The 16579-nt window shown below is 52.8% G+C and overlaps 1 protein-coding gene across 1 annotated transcript; it reads right to left on the reverse strand.

Moving 5' to 3' along the window:
- Positions 1-1648: 1648 nt before the first annotated feature.
- IL4 (interleukin 4) lies at positions 1649-3960 on the reverse strand. The gene is made up of 4 exons (XM_075057094.1): positions 3829-3960; positions 3525-3572; positions 1969-2100; positions 1649-1750 (listed from the first exon to the last, which is right to left on the reverse strand). Exons 1-4 carry the CDS (start codon positions 3958-3960, stop codon positions 1649-1651), a joined length of 414 nt encoding a protein of 137 aa, XP_074913195.1.
- Between the last annotated feature and the right edge of the window lie 12619 nt (positions 3961-16579).

The following is a 16579-nucleotide window of genomic DNA, read 5'->3' on the forward strand; positions in this document are numbered from 1 at the left end:
GGCTGGTATGCAGGTCATGAGATGTGCCCCAAGGAGCTGATGAGCCCCCTGCTCGAGGTGGTCCTCTGCTGGGGTTGTCCTGAGCTGCCTTTGGGGAAGAGGAAAGCCCAGCTGAGCCAGAGCACTGCAAGAGCAGCTTCTTGTCCACCGCAGTAGTCGGTGCTGCCTGTGTTCTGCCTCTTCTTGTGTATGTGCAATGCGTAGGTGGGACAGCTGATGGGGAGAAGGCTTTTCACGCTGTTTTGGCTTTGTGTCCTTGTGCTACACGGCAAGCCTGTCACGCCCTGTATTTGTGCAGATGATGTGAATTTACCTGCAGTAATTGGAAATGTTCAGCTCTGTTTCCTTTGCTGCATAAACTGTATTGGTCTGCAGTGCATTTCTTCTGGAAGACATTTCAGCCTGCTCACGCAGTAGGCAACAGGTTTTTTGTGGTCTGCTAACTTTGCAGCTCCCCTGAGTACTGTGACTCAGCTGATGCATGAACCAAACCCTGCACAGTCCTGGGACTTTCCAAAGTGCTCTCCCACGCTGTGCCAAAGGAAGTTCTGAAATAGTAGACACCTAAATACCTGCAAGACTCCAGTCCCCTGCTGCTAGAGAGGCTTTAACCACCACCCAGATTTGCTGCAGGCTAGAGTCATGCCTTCAACAGTGCAGTTTAGCTCCCTGTTGCTATTTCTTTCACTGCCATTGCTGCTAGAGCCTCTTTACTTCTGGGCCCCAAAGGGCTATGCCATATATAAATACCGTATATAGAAACATATGGTTATAATATAAAAATAGCCTATAAAGTGATGGGAGAACTAAGGCCCTGCTTAGCTGCAGACCTGACATCTCCCTTTGCAGCTCTAGCACACACGAGCTCATGGCTTTCAGAAGCAGGCCCTGTTCATGGCTTGTCTTCTCCAATCTGGCTTCTCTTGGGCTTTTTCCTCTTCTTAGACCTGCTTTCCTTGTGTTAGGACAAGCCTTAACCCCATAGCAGGACCAATTCTTTGTTTTGGCAACTCGTGCCAGCGTGACCCTTGTGCCAGTGGACTCAGGACTGTTCACTGTAGCCCCACATATTTCTTGCAACTTATATGGCAAAGTAAAGAAAATGACTTCTGACTTCATGGTTTTAAACTCTGTTATTTCTAAAGCCCCTGTTCCATCTAGGAACCTGTCATGTCTCAGCTCTCTGGAGCCAGCACTGCCCCTCTGTGCCCTGGTTTCAAACCCGGTCATAAACTTGTCCCTTTCCAACAATGTAGATAGATAGAAAATACCCCTCCTTTTCTTCCTTGCTCTGTGGTTTCCCTCTGTTGCCATCAGCCTGGTCCCCACTGCTTCTGGACTGGCCCTGGGGCTCTGTCTCAGCCGTGGCCGCTTCTTGGGCCCCTCAGCATTTCTGCTGGGGGTGGTGGGAGCTGGGGGCTCCTCGGTGCTGCCAGCCGGGTCCTGCAGCCCAGTGCCTCCAGCTGGTACCTTTGAGCTCTCAAATGCATTCCTGTCCTCTCCAGTTTCTGGCTAAGAAACATCTTAGCAATGCCAGCAAATTTAGTCCAAAAATACATTTATTTAAAGAATTATTATAAATAATCTTTGAAAAATACAGTGTCGTTATAGTTTAAAAACAAAAAAACCCAAACTGTGGTTTTTCACCTCAAATGCTATAGTCTTTTACTAATCGTTGGAGGACTCTCTTTAAGTCCTTTAGGAAATGATGCAGTGAAGTAGTGTTGCCTGCTGCTACGGGACATGGTGCCTGTAATAGGAAAAAAAAAAGGCCGTTAGGATGCTTGCTGGGAGAGGGAGCTGGTTCTGCAGCGTGGTCTTGCGGGAGAGGACTGGGTGAAAGCAAAAACGGTGACTGGGGGAGAAGCTGGACGTGGAGAAGCTGGACGTGCAGAAAGCTTGCAGGCTGAGGGCCGTACGGCCCCGGTGCGGTCAGTGCTGCAAGGGGAGAGCCTTGCCTTGCCTTACCTTGTGGACTGCGCTCTTCATTTGGACCAGCTTGAACAAGTTGATGTAAATGCCCTTCAGGTTCTTGTGGCAGCTGTGGGCCTCCAAGATGACTGTGGTGGCTTTGCATAAGATCTCCATGTCGTCAACTTTCTGGAAAAAGACACACGTGGCTTTTTTAAAAACCCTTTTGCACGGTCACGGCTTCATTCGCAGCAGATTAAACCGGTGCAAATAATAACGCGCTGCTGTTCTAAAGGGCAGGTGCAAAGTACAGCGCGAGATGTCAAAGCCTCCCCTGGAGATTCCCAGCCGCGTGGGTGCACACGGGGTCTGTTCCCAGCCCCAGCGAGGAGGGTGCTGGTGGCCGCTGGCGAGAATTCCTGGCAGGATTTGGCACAGCAGTGAGCTTAGAGCATCATGCTCCCGGCGTGGGCACAAACGTGGGACCCCGTGCTCGGGAACCTGCAGCGTTCCGTGGGAGTGAAGCTGGTTTGGATGGGCAGGGGCTCTACGGGAATAACAAAATCCCTTGGGAAGAGGTTGCCTCTGTCAGGTGCTTTGAGTAGGTAAAGTCCCATAGCAGACACGTGGAAGATGAGGAGCTAATCAGCGAAGTGCTGACTATTCAACAGTCTTCCCTGGGGGATGTTTCCCAATGCCGCCTCGCTGCAGCGGTGCCAGCAGGTCCCCGAGAGCTCTGCCTGCTCAAATTGCCCCAGCTTCCACCCAAATGGCATCCCCAAATGAGCGACCAGCCGGTCCCCGTGAGCACGGCCGGGTCTGCGGGCGTCGGGTCTTGCGGCGTCCCGGGTGTCTCCTCTCGCTCCCGGGGCCAGTCCCTGCGGCAGGAGGGGTGCGGGGACCCCCCCGAGGGGGTGCTCAGCCCCAGCCCCCCGAGGAGGCTGCCGTGCCCCTCGGCTGCCGCCCGCCCGTGCAGCGCGAGGTGAGGGCATCGGCGTTCTGTGAAAACAGGAACTCTGGTGCCGGGGAGCTTGGCTTAGGCAGCAATTTTCAGAGCAGAAATAGGCTTTATAATCTGCTATTAAATCTTCTGCTAACTGAAGAGCCTTCCCCCAGATAAGGGGCTAAAGAGGGATAGTATGTCTAACCAGAGCTCGAGATGCTGTGCGATAGGCGTGTGTGGGTGTCTGTGAGCTGGTGACACACCGCTCCAAGGCAAAGGAAGAAGTTCCTCTCTTCCTTTCTGAAAAGTTTGAAAAGCCCTGTACGCTGCTCAAACGCACGTTGCCCATTCCTGCCTCCCCACTTGCCTCCGGGGTGGCCGGGACCAGCCGACGCTGCTTCGGCTGGAGGTGGAGATGGGTGCGGGAAGGTGAGGGCACCCGTGCAGGACCAGCCTGGCAGCCCAGCATCACCGCTCAGAGCTCGCGGCCGGCTCCTTGCTCCCGTACGGCACCGCGCCGGGACGGGCAGGACTCCCGGGGCTTCACGCCTGCCTCCCGGCTGCCCCGTGCCCTCCTCCGGCCCCCGGCAGCCTCTCCCAGTACCCATGGTGGCCAAATGATTGTTTTCGAAGGAGGACAAGTTGTTTTGTTTTTTTTTTTCTCTCTTACCTTATTGCCTGCAAAAATATTTGTCACGTTCATCTTGTCACAGGAAACCTTTATCAAGACACAAAGGAGAGGAGCGATCAGGCTAGAGAAACCGCCAACACGGATCCATCCTGACACACGCGCAGGGCAGACACGCACCCATCCATCTCTCGGCCACCCCGAGAGTGCCGTGAACCATGCGCTCTGCCTCGGCGCTGCACGCTCAGCACCTTTCTTTGACTCAGCATCGCTCTCGCTCAGCCCGGCGAAACGATCTGTCCCTCCCATCAGCGGGTAAAGGCTGAGCCGCGCAAACGAGCCCTACCTTCATCTCCGGGTCGCTCAGCAGCTTGATGTTCTCCTTCAGAAGGGTGGAGGTTTGCAGCAGAGTGGCCGTGTGGCCCTGGCAGGCTGACAGCGCCAGGAAGGTGAGCAGGACCGGGACCGGGCTGCTCATGGCCTGCTTGGACTGAACCCCCTCAGCTCACAGTTTCTGGATATTTTGGTGATCTATACCTGTGTGTGCTTTTCTGGAAGGAACATCTCAATTTATGGCTGTAAAATTGCTGAACCTGTAGGAAAAACTTATTTTTCCCTTATCTGCACTTTCCAAAGTTGCTCCTATCCAATTAGGACAACAGGTCTTTTTTGTAAAAGTCAAGATTTTCTTCTGATCTTGCATTACGTTTCAACGTAGGAAATTTCCACCGTAAGATAACAGTGGTAGGAGTCAGGTCACGTACAAAAGAGAAGTATGTAAACTGCCTGGTTTGGAGATTCCTCATTTCTCCGTATCCCAAGACTTTCTCTGCACCGTGAGGTGAAAGTGGCCGAACCGGGGAGACCACAGCTCTGACCGCCCTCAAATAATGGAGCTTTGCTTTTTTTTCTCTAACTATCCTGCGAGCTCTTCCATCTCGTGTTTCATTTGAATATCTCCAAATCATGCAAAGCATCCTTCATCTGCATACCATTTTCTGTCTACGGTTATCTTAACCTGCGCCCGGGGAGAAACAGAAAGCGGGGCAGAGCCCTGTCTGGGGCCCGTGGGGACAAAAACCTCCTGGGTAGGAGCGGGGCATCACCGCCTCCCAGGGCCGGGGGGGTTTATGGAGACCTGGGGGCCCTCCTGGCCAAACGGGACACCCGAAACAGCGTGACCCTGCCCGTGGCACCCTGCGGGGACGTGGAAGATGGACGGGGAGCTGGTGCAGGGCGGTCCCGCGGCGTCGACGCCGGGCGCGCCGGCGCTCGCGTGGGAAAATGGGCTTTTGCGACTCTGCTCCAGCACCCGGCGTCTCGGCGAGCTGGAGGCTGCTCCAGCCCGTCCTGCCCCACTCAGGGAAAAGCCTGAGCGAGGTTCAGGTGACGGGCTCGGCTGGTACCCCCGGCCAGCGCTGCCGCAGGAAATCACACTGAGAAATTCGCTGAGCTGGGAAACTTCGGAGTTTTGTAATAACTAATAGGTATTTTTCTAACTCAAATAGCAACTTGCCATCAGATGCTTGATAAGAGTTTGCGAGTGCTCGATTAATCCAGGAGCAGCCAGACTGAGAGTAATTTTGTTTGTCTAATTACGAAATGCCCCAGATGAAGTTAGTGCCACTGACTCAGAAAGACCTTTGCGAGGGATTTGCCAGCGGAGGGCTGCGCTGTTTCCTACCTGCATCGCTCTCGATGGAGAGCAGATAAGCGAGCGGGCTCCGGCTGCGGGACTGCATGGCAGCAGCCTCTGCGGATGGCATCCGTGGGGCCGGACTTCTTGCTGGGATGCCCGGAGCTGCTCCGCTGATCTGGGACGGGTGGTGGTGGGAGGCTCCCTGCCTAAAAGTGATGCTGGAGAAGGGGATGAAGGTGATGGTCCTATCCCACAGACACAGTGGTTTCCCCAGTGATCACGGTGGAAAGCTCTAAAACTGGAGTAAATGAACAGAAAACGCTAAATTAACAGAAAAATGTAACCTTTGAGCTACTCGGGCTGAATCATGGTGGAAAACTGCATCACTGTGTGATGGGAAAGTCACCAGTGAAGGAAAAAATTCCCATGTCCTTTCCCGAGGGTGGGATGCAGCCGATGGCAGTGATGGCCCCGTGGCTCACTGGAAGGACAGCTCCGGCTCCGGCTCCGGCTCCGTCCCTGTCTCTGCCCGTGCCGTGTCGTTTCTAGAGCCCCGGCAGCGCCTTCATCTCAGCCGTCGTTCAGGGGATGAACCTGCTGCCATTTTCCCTACCAAAGTGCTTGGTTCAGAAAGGTGTCTTCCATTTTTTTTCTCCACTGCCATCCTCCCCCTTGTGCTCTGGGGTTTGACGCATTTCCCTATCACACGAGGATCCTGCCTGGGCTCCCAGCACCGGCGTCCCCATAGCCACTGAGCCTGGGGCTCCGCTGAAAGCCACAGCCCCTGGCTCGGCTTTCCCCCTCTTTCCTTGGCCCAAACCGGAGCAATTCCAGGACAAACACTGAGAAAGAGCCACGAGGGTTTGCTGGGGCGTCACATGCTGCCCAGGGTAAATTTTGGCTGGCAGGGGCAGGGATATGCTGCAGTTTTCATGCATTTCTGTTGCCTGCCATGTCTGGTGCTGATGCTAATAACGCTGGAGTTTATCCAGAGCAAATCCAACGGCTGCAGTTAATGCCCCATCGCATGCATTTATAGCAATTCCCTGCATTTATAACAATTTCCAACAGCCATTTCACCTATTTATTTCCTACCTGTGTACCTGCTGCTGGCACCCAAGCAGACACTCATCCCACGAACCGGCCCCGTCCATTCCCTCGCGCATCGGCCAAGCATCCTTTCCCCTGCATGCAACGATGCTTTGCTACCCGCTGGCTCCCATTTCAGCCCTGTTGCCCCCTCCCAGACCACAGTCTGCACCCCAACATACTCCCCTTCATTGTGACCCCATGCACAAGACCCTTTTCCCAAATGAGGACTCTCATCCGCGCTCCTCCAGCCCTTCCTTCCACCCTGTATTTTCCTAAACTGCAAGCCGGTAGGTTCATTAGTGTCTTTTGCTTTCTTGAAAACTTCCTCTCAATGGCAGACTGGATAGATTTGCTGTGTATTGCCCCCAAAAAGCCAGCCTTCCCCACCCATTCCCCTGTGCCGACTGCCCAAGGAGGCAGCCCCCCCCCCGATGCTCTTCATTAACTGCTGAAGGTAAGAAGAGGGGAATTGACAGCAAAAACCATTGGTACCAAGAGCTCTTTATTCAGTAGTTTATTGCTAAAGCCCCAAGACACTTTTATAACAAACGTCAGTGCAAAGTTGAAATGAAAAAAATATAAAATGAAGACATCCAAATACATGGTAATTTGAATATATTAACTCTGTCATAATACAAATATTTTAAATAGAGGGAAGAACAATAAATTACGAATCAGCACACATTCATTTGTTGTCGTGGAAAGGCAATTAGGCAATAATAGCTCCCTAAGAATGAGGTAGCAGTATTTTAAATATGACTATATTCCACAGAACTACTCTAATATAAATTAAAAATAAAACACCTGAATACCAACTTTTCCTTTTTGTTTTGGGTCCCAGGTGAAGCAAAGCTTTCAACAGCCAGGACTTTTTGGTCTTGAATCTTTAGATCACGCAGTATAAAAATAAGTTATTTAAATAAAATATAATAATAAATAAACTCCAGAAGTATGATGCCAATGAGCACCCATTAGATCCAAAGTTATCCTACAGACTCTCTTGGTCTTCGCTATTAATAACTTAAAAGCCCACCGACGGTATAAAAGACACATTAAAGGTTATGTTAACAGATCTGGCTGGCGGCGAGGCGGCCCCCTCCCTCTGCTCTTTCCCCTCCCGGCTTTTGCTCTTGCACGCTGCACTTCTCCAGCTCCGCTCCCGCCGGGCACCCACGGGGAGACATCCTCCTGAGCTGCTGTAGTAACTCTCGTTAGTGAAAAATGCATCATTTCAGCCTAGATTTTGATCTCTTTAGGAAGACAAGACGATTATGAAGAAGCCTCCCTTCATTAAGAGGAACAGGAAGCAGATAATTTGGTTTTGGTTTTGGTAGGCGCTGCAGGAGGAGGTGATCGAGTTAAAAGCTCAGCCTCCTCGGTCCAGGCGTGATGCTCTGCTCCTCCCGGCCGGGCAAACTCTCCTGCCAGCCTTCCCGGGGGATCGCAGCCCTCCCGAGGGGTCACATCCAGCCCTCCCGAGGGCTCGCATCCCGCCTCGTGCCAGCTGGAAGAGCGGCAGGGCTGCGAGGGAATGCTGAGGGCAGCCTCGTCCAGACCAGACCTCTCCTGCAGAGGCTGAGTAATGTCTAACACAGGACACTTGGATGGAAAGCTTGGGAGATGCCAGGATGGGGGGACATTTCCCATTGCAGCTGAGCCGTCCCAGGTGCCCGGCTGGGACTTACTTGCTGTTAGGATTGCATTGGGTTTAGGGGAGCTGGGGCAGAGCTGAGGAAGTGCATGCAACGAGGAGCAAAAAAACTCTGCAAAACCTATTTTTAGAGCTACCAGCAGTAAGATCCCTGGGCTCGGGGCTGGCTCTCGCCGGAACGGACCCGTCTCACTGTCCAGGGGATACGCCCCGGCGCCTGTACATCCCCTGGGTGAAGTTCCCCAGCTCCGGCAAGAAGTGGCGCAGATAGATCTCGTTGTCATTGCTCAGGGAGCATTTCTGGGGAAGGAAAAGTGTCAATACATTAGAGCTGGCAGCAGGATTTAGCAGCTCAGGCGGCGGGTAGCCAGGCTACCATCCCAAGCAGATGGTTTGTTTCCGTTGCCTCTGTCTCCATACAAATAATTCAGCAAATAATTCAGAGTTGCGAGTGCTGCCCCAGGAGGGTGGGAATTTGTCCGTTGCTCAGGACAAGCAACCAGCCCCTGTGCCCCCCGCCATGGCCACTGGTCCAGGGTGGCCGGGGCTGGCGGGGACATTCCCCCTCTTCCCATGGAGACAAATTATCCTGCAGCACTGCACAGGTCTGCGATGCCCAGATAACGAATACTGGCTTGATCTGGGGAGCCGGCACTGAAACGGGGCCCGTGCTCGGCAAAGCCGGCTTGTGGGGGCCACGGCCGCCGCGGGGGCCGGAGTCGCACAGCGGGGCAGCGAGGGGGGAGGCTGCAGGTCCTGCTTACCATCTTGCCATGCAGGCTCTGCAAGTTGAGGATGAACGGCTCGTAGTCTGTCTTGCACCTGGTGACTTTCATGAGCGCCATGGCAGCCTGGCACAGCAGCTCCTCCTCCGACAGCTGGTAAACACGGCGGGGGGGGGGGGGGGGGGAAAGCATTATTAGAGCCATGTAGTTGATTTAAGTTGATGCTACTTATCAAGGTGTCCAGAACTGGTGGGAGGTTTCACAGCGACTTCCTAACCTTGCTTTCATTTTACGGCTGTAACTGCAGCCCCCTGCGGGGACTCAGGCCCTGGGCTGTGCCCAAAGGGGAGCTGGGGGGGGGCAGAGGTGCTGGAGGCAGGTCCTGAGCTGCAGCCGGCATCCAGCCGTGTGCTCGCCCCCAGCGACCGGCGCTTCAGCAGCTCTTGCTCAGTGACTAATAAAACTACCTCTGCTATGTGGGCTGCTCTCCGCAGCGAGGCGGGTGCCAGCTATGTCTGTGTTTATTATAAATACATTTTCCGCCTATCTCTCCATCATCTTTTACCTTTCGATCCGTGAAGGTGACCTGTGCCACTCGGCTGTCATTGCAGGGGACCTGGAGAGGCGACACAAGGGAGACCCGTCATTACGAGACCGTCATTACGAGACCGTCATTACGAGACCATCCCTGAGGAGCCGCCGCCAGCTGCGCCCTCCCCCGGGACGGAGCACCGGGTCCCCATCCCTCTCCGGTGGGACACGGCGTGGATGCAGCCCAGGTGCTGCCGCCACTACCGAGATCCGTCTTTCAGCAAACTGTTTCAAAACAGGCTCCTGGGAAGACAGGACCCGGGTTTGCACGGTACTTGCAAGCAGTTGTTTGGGAAGGGGCTGGAGGGTCCTCGGGTGCTCAGTGGGTGCTATGGACTGGCACAGAGCAGGGACCCCCCCGGCAGCTCACACAGTGGCGGGCCACCGTGTCCCTCCCCATCATCAAGCTGCCCCGATGACCCCAACACAGCTCTGCATGTTGGGCAGGGAGGTTTGGGGGAGGTTGTCTTGGTCCTCAGCATTTTTTTCTGCAGTGCGCCCAATATCAGGTGGAAAACTTCACCCTGCCCAACCCCAGCAGCCTCTCGTACCACCAAGTCAAGCTTTGAGCACCCAAAGTCTAGGTTGAAACAGGCTGGGGTGCCCAAAGCACCAAGGAGCATCATCATCATCATTGTCAATAACGTTCCTCTGATCTGTAAGCAAAGAAAAGCCAGGAGGTGTAGCAGCATTTACCTGCACTCTTGATTGGAGGTTGTGGACGAGTTTGGTGATCTCTGACAGCTTTCTTTGGGAAGCGGTAGTCGTCAGTGACATGGAAGAAGTGAGCCCGAGGAGGGAGAGGAGAGCAAAAGCAGCCTTCAGCGAGGGGAGCATCCTGTCGCTGCTGTCCGAGCGCTTCTCGTGCCGGCTGGGCTGGGTGGCCAGGGCCTCTCTGCCTGGCTGCTTGGCAGAGCACCATTTTTATAGTGCGAAGAAGGACCGGTGTCTCCATTGACTACCAAATATAGGTGTCTTCCTGTGCTGATCAGGCGAGACAGTGGGAAGTGCCATTCGCCCCAAAGAAGGGCATTATGTAATGACAGCGAAGACTTTTCGCCCTTAAACAACGTTATCTGTTATTCAGCTACCATGCAGATTTTAATCACCTAATTGATAGATGAAGAGATACGGGGATGAGAAGTGGAGAATTTCTCTTTGATGTGTGAGGATCTATTTACTGTCGAGCGTGTTTGTAACGTGCTGCACGTGGAAAACCATGAATGTGTCCACAACTTAACCAAGTGCATTGCAAGACTCGAGTAAAGTCAAGCCACGATCTTATGTGCAGAGAAATATCTCCTGAAGCTTCCCTGGTCTCCGTGATGGAAAAGACAAACAGTTATGCAGAAGGACCGGCTCTGGGATGTGCGTGGCTGGATGCCTGCTGGGCTGCTGCCCTGGATGTCGGTGTCTTGGGGGGATGACATGACCCCAACAAGTATCTGGTTCAATTCGGAGGCATCTCCCTGCCATGTGCCGGGAGCCAGACCAGCCTTGCCATCCAGGCAGGTTTGTGCCCAGGTGCTGCGGCTGCAGCTTGGGGATCAGCGTCACCCTCAGGTTAGAAATCCAGGAGCCAAAGTGACATGAAAGCAGATACTTGCTTTTGCACTTGAACGTGCACCTCTGCCGCCCATGCAGGGCTCTGCAGCCGGCTCGGCACCCACTTGCCCTGGGGACATCACCGTCACGGGATGCTGGTGGGAGCACCCCATTGCCCAGCACTGCTTTCCAGGACATCCCGACCACTTTTTGATGTGGAGGACCTCTCCTCCCACGTGGCCCCTTGTCCCCATCAGTGGCCCTGTGGACATACTGGGACCACAGTGCCCTGTGCCACAGCTCAGCCATCGCCGGTGGAAAAGGGCATCACAGGCAATGGCAGTGCTTTCGAGAAAGAAATGGTGTGTGGCTGCTGTTGGAGAGGAACAGCTGAACTGTGTGTCAGAAAAAAAAATTCATGTCATTTGGCCATAATGGCAGCAGCTCCAGCAAGCTCAAGTAGCCGAAGTCATATGTGAAAGAAAAGAAAACCTCAAAACTTTTATCAAGATGTTAAACATCTGCAAAGACAAAAAAATGCTCTTGCATGTAAAGGAAGAAGTAGCTGAGGGGGTTTTCTGGCGTGTGGGTGTGTGGGTTTTAACTAGGACTTGCTCAGCTCTGTGCACGTATCCCATCCTGCAAGGATGGCTCCTGCAGCGCCTGGCTCAGCGTGGCGCCTTTCAGCCCCGTGCCTGTGGGCCACAACATCCCACGCTGTCCCATGCAACCCCACACCATCCCACATGATCCCATGCCATCCCACACCATCCCATGCTGTTCCATGTCATCCCATGCTGTTCCATGCCATCCCATGCTGTACCATGCCATCCCACACCATCCCACGCCGTCCCACACCATCCCATGCCATCCAATGCTGTCCCAGACCATCCCACACCATCCCACACCATCCCAGAGGACATCAGAAAACCAACAGTAACTCAGGGATTCAAACCACCGCATCCTTCAGAAGAAGAACAGACATGAACCCGCAATGATTTACCACCATGGCTGAACTGTGGTATTAGTGGAAATTTTGTGGGGAAAAAAGTTGACTTGCCAAAATGGCTCATTTCTTCCCCAGATTCTTAAATGCCTTTTCCCAGGCATTGCTGCAAACACAGGTGAAGCGGCTCGGTGCCAGCAGCGCCTCGTGGCTCTGCTCACGCCAACACCCCACGCTGCCGGGCAGCCTCACCGTGCTGCTGCCCCGGCTTGGGCAAACTCTGTCCAGGGGAGCCCCAGGCTTCACTTTATACCTAGTTAGAGGCTTGTAAATAGTCATAAACTGTTAAATTAATTTAGAAAATGTAGAAACACTTAAGTTTAAACTTATTTATTTTTTTTTACATTTTCAGTAAAGTCAAGGTGTTGCATAGCCTGAGGAAGTGCTGAACTTCACATTTCAAACAAACCCCTTCCCATTTCACTGCATTCTTTTTGTATTGGAAGACCTACCATTACAATGGCAGGACCGGGCTGTACCACTCCCATTTCATTGCTTTTATTAGCCTGAAAAAATTGGTTTTCCTGGAAACAAAGATGGTGGCCATTCCCAATCATTGAATTTCCTCCAAAAGGGAAAGGCTGGGTCAGAGCCAGACGGGAGCCTGGAGGTTTCCCATCGCAGGCATTGGGAAGAAGGTGTAGGAGCTGGCACATATCCAGGGCAGCACAGTACAGGGTGTGTGTCCATCTGTCCCAAAGCCAGTGTCCCTGGGTCCCTTGAGCCAAGCTGCCGGAGCGGGATGCTGGAGTTTGTGGGTCCCACGCCCTGTGCCCTGGTGTGGGGTCCGGCAGCTTTGCGGGGGTCCCGGGGGGATCGCGGGGCCATGGGGGGCTGCGAGGAGTGGAAGCCCTGTGGCTGGGAACACCCCGCATCTGTAAACCTCGCGCGGAGACCGTGTGTCACGTCCCTCAAAGGCAGATAAAATCATCCCCCCAAACTATTGATATGCTAACATAAACCTGATGATGGGAAAAGCTGACATGTATCAGTTTGGCTCGTGTGGGTGGAAAACGATAGCTAGAAAGCAGAGCCCAGTTCTGAGAAACAGCGTCGACCCAGGGACTTGGGTGAGAGGCGACGCAGGAGAGGGGCTCGCAGCCCATCAGGAGCATCATTGACCCGAAGGGAACCAAAATAGCTTCCTCAGAGCATCTTCAGCTGCGCTCAGCATTAAACCTGGCTGATTGTGAAATAATAAGGGAAATTTCTGCCTGTGCATCACCCTGGTGCTGGCGGTGAGACGGGTGCTGCTGGCCGAGCTGCTCCTCTCTAAGGGACGGGGGTACGTGGGGCTGGGACACCACATCCCCCTGCCCGCTGCTGCCGGCCGGGGTGGACGCAGGACCCCAGGCATGGGAACCCAGCCTGAAGGGGGTCTTCTCGTTGTGCAAGAGCTGGTTTTGCTTCCAGCTGTGGCCAGAGGCAGGTCCCAGAGGTCCAGCAGCTGGGGGGGCTGCACCCACCCCACCTTGCCACCCCACCCCGCTCTTCATGCCTGATTTAAGCATGTTGGTCCTCAATCAATTTGGAAAAATGACCCAAGTGGTTAATTTAGGTGTTGCAATTTTCCCCATCAGGGTCCTCTTGCCCTCATATAGAGGAAAGGCTGGGGGGGGGGCAAAGGTGCACACTGGGCTGGCACTGGTCAGGCCTTTCCATAGCTGCATCTCTGGATGATGACACCAGGAAACAGAGGAGCCAGCTGAAGAGACCCTCAGTGCAACCAAACCCAGAAATTTTGCTTTGTTCTGTGTCCAAAGCCATGGCCTTTTTCTCTATTTTTCCAGCAGCAAAGCCAAGGTCAGTTGCCCGCAAGCATCACACACAAAAGAAAAGCACGGTGGGGGGAGGCTGGAGCCGTGGCCACCACTGGCACAGGACGGCATTGGTGGACATGGATGGAATCAATGGAAATCCATGGAAAGAAGGAGATATGGCCGATGGCTAAGTCAGATTACAGGGCTACAGCTCTCTGTGGCAGTGTCCCCTTCACCTTCCTGGCTCTGCAGAAAATGAGGGGACTATGGTCCATAATTTTAGATGGGCTGAATTTGTGCCTTTCCAGTTAAATAGGCAGTAGCTTTGTCTCAGTACTGGGCTGTCAGAGGGGCAGTCGGGAGGAGCTGGAGGTTTCCCACCCAGCTGCATTTGGCCATCCCCGGCTCAGGATGGGGAGAGGACCCCGGCACCACGGGCAGCGAGGACACCCGCTTCTCCAGGGCGATTCCCGGCACAGGGACGCCTTTTCTCCTCCCGCAGTCTCCCGGCGCCCTCAGCATCCCTCTTCATGGCTGTTTTAGCAAAGGGAGGCAGCCGCACCGCCTCCGCACCTTTGACGGCAGTCCCAGCGGCACGGAGTCGTAGGTTTTGTGGAGGGACAGGACGGGATCATGCAATTAAGAAACAATGTCAGAACTCATAAGGTCCAGCGGACACTTTAACTGAGGTGATATAAACAACTTCAGGTCTCTTCTATCATTTCTGAGGGCCTGATTTTGGACAACCTTACTAACCATTTTCTTGTTTCCAATACTACCCCAGCTTTGCTTTTTATTAAATCAGCACTGAGAAGCCACATCTTTTCCAGGCTATTTGCTTGTGTGCTGTTCCTTACTTTCAGAAGATGGTGGAGAAGTTAAATAAAACATTTTGTAATATGAAAAAAACAACAACCCAAATGTGGGTCACTGTAATGTCTAGCATCAGCACATGTAATATCTCTTGAATCAGTGACTGAGTTTACAAACTGTGAGTGTTTCAGACCCTGTGCTGGGATGGCACTGCAGCCTGGCAGGTGTGCTGCAGCTACAGTAATTTAGTTTTTCTGCATAAATCAAATTACATGGAATAGGATGAAGCCGGATGAAGGAGAATTTGCAAATTGCATCACACTTCCCAAAGGTGTCAATCTTGCAGTAAGTAGAAATAAGTGTTGGCTCCTGGCAGCTTGCCCTGGGGGGGCTAGTAAACAAACTGTCATACTGAAATAGATTAGAAATGATATTTAGTGTGACATTTAAATGCTAACAAAGATACATGGAGACACTAAATGATTAAGCTTTTGAAAGCATCATCTATATTTATTGGTTTGGTTTGTGGTGTTTATTTGTAGATAATCACATCACTTTGTTGTTTTTTTTTTTTTATTATTTTTAATCTTTAGGGCATGCAAAAGCTTTTTGCCTAAATATGGCATGCAGCAGGAAAACTGGACCTCCACCATTATAACGTTTATGGAGAAGTTGCTCCTGGAAGTAGCAAGTTACATGTTCTTTACGTCACCTTTTTTACTTCAGGCAGGTCAGAAAGCAGTTTTGGTTGAAAAAAAATAAAAATAAAACCCCAATGAATCCATCTTCTCTGAAGTTTTAAACACCCAAAGCACATCAGGCCGAGCAGCTGTAGCAGTCTGTAAGCAGACAGCACAGTGTTGTACTGAGTAGTAAAGGAAGCATCAGAAACTCAAAGTATTGGTTTTCCACTGCTAATACAAATTCCACTTAGAAACAAGACTGTTCAGTCAGGGATGTCTTTAAGGCTTTTTTTTTTTTTTTCCCCCTAGTGAAAGTAGTTGCCACCTTGCTTACTATGTGCACATAAACCAAAAATAAGTTACATTACTGAAGAACTGAATGATGTGGCATAGAGGTGGGAGGAAAGTCATTTGAGCAGTGCATGCTGGAGCCCTCAATCTACTGCAGATTGCCGGCTCTAAAAGCGTTCACCAGGGCTGAGGCTGCAGTCAGACCCAAATCCCTTGGAAGGGATTTATACCCAACTAACCCTTTCCCGGGCTGACCTGCCAAAGTTTGCCTGTACAGGCATGGGAAGCATTTAGTGCTCTCAGAGGGGAGCTGGGTGCCTGCTTGGGTATGAAATTCCTGTCCCAGGCAACTGCCCGATTCTTGGCTCCTGAGCCTGCTGCAATCACACTCACCGATAGCTCTGTGAAAGCATTTAGAATTATTTTTAGTTGTCATTTTTGGCTCTTAAATCATGGCATATCTTTGTGAAGGTGTGTGCGTGCATCGCTGTGCGCAGGATGGGTGCTGTGGAGCCGCTCTTCTGCGCTGGCGTTTCTCTGCTGGCAATCCACCTCAGCTCCAACCAAAATGGCAAGCGGAGAGATGGTTTTCTTCACTGCTTTGCCACCTGCCCAGTGACTTACTACAATAAATCTGCGCCTCACTTGCCTCAAAACGTCTTTGCTTGGTTCTGCACTAGACAGCGTTGAACTTTGTGTACTACGACGTACGGGCGACAACCCCTTCCCCCTGATATTCCACTCCTCTCGCCACCCTCACCTGCAGTCCTCCACCTGCACGACATGGCTGGAGAGGAGGCCGAGCCCAAACGAGCCGTCCCACCGGGACCGGAGGCAGCGGGCGTCTCCGTGGCGGCGAGGCAGGAAGCGGCGGCGGAGCAGGGATCCCCTTGACGCGGCGCTGGGGGCGGCTGACTGCGCCCATCTGCAGCAGCCCTGTTTCCTGTGGGTGCAGCGGGAGAGGTGGGCGGCAGCGAAGGCTCCTCCACGGCCGGTCGCAGCGGGGGCCCGCTTCCGTCCTCACTCTCCCCGAGGAGCCCGCCAACAGCAGATCGTGGAAGTGTTGAAGTTTCTCCTACACTCGACTCACACGAGTGCTTTTTCTTTTTTTTCGTTGCCCGGTCCATATCAAAACCAGGGGGCTGGTGGAGCCTCTTCCACACTGTAAGCTATAGAGGAACCTATGGATTATTCAATATGTGGATTATTTTTTGTCATTTTAATACTGACACTTGACACAGGAGACTACATTTTCTGTATTTTTTCCAAGTTCTGGCAACAAGTTTAATCCCCAAAGTGTG

This window comes from Buteo buteo, chromosome 24 (assembly GCF_964188355.1).
Source record: "Buteo buteo chromosome 24, bButBut1.hap1.1, whole genome shotgun sequence".
Taxonomy (NCBI): Eukaryota; Metazoa; Chordata; class Aves; order Accipitriformes; family Accipitridae; genus Buteo; species Buteo buteo.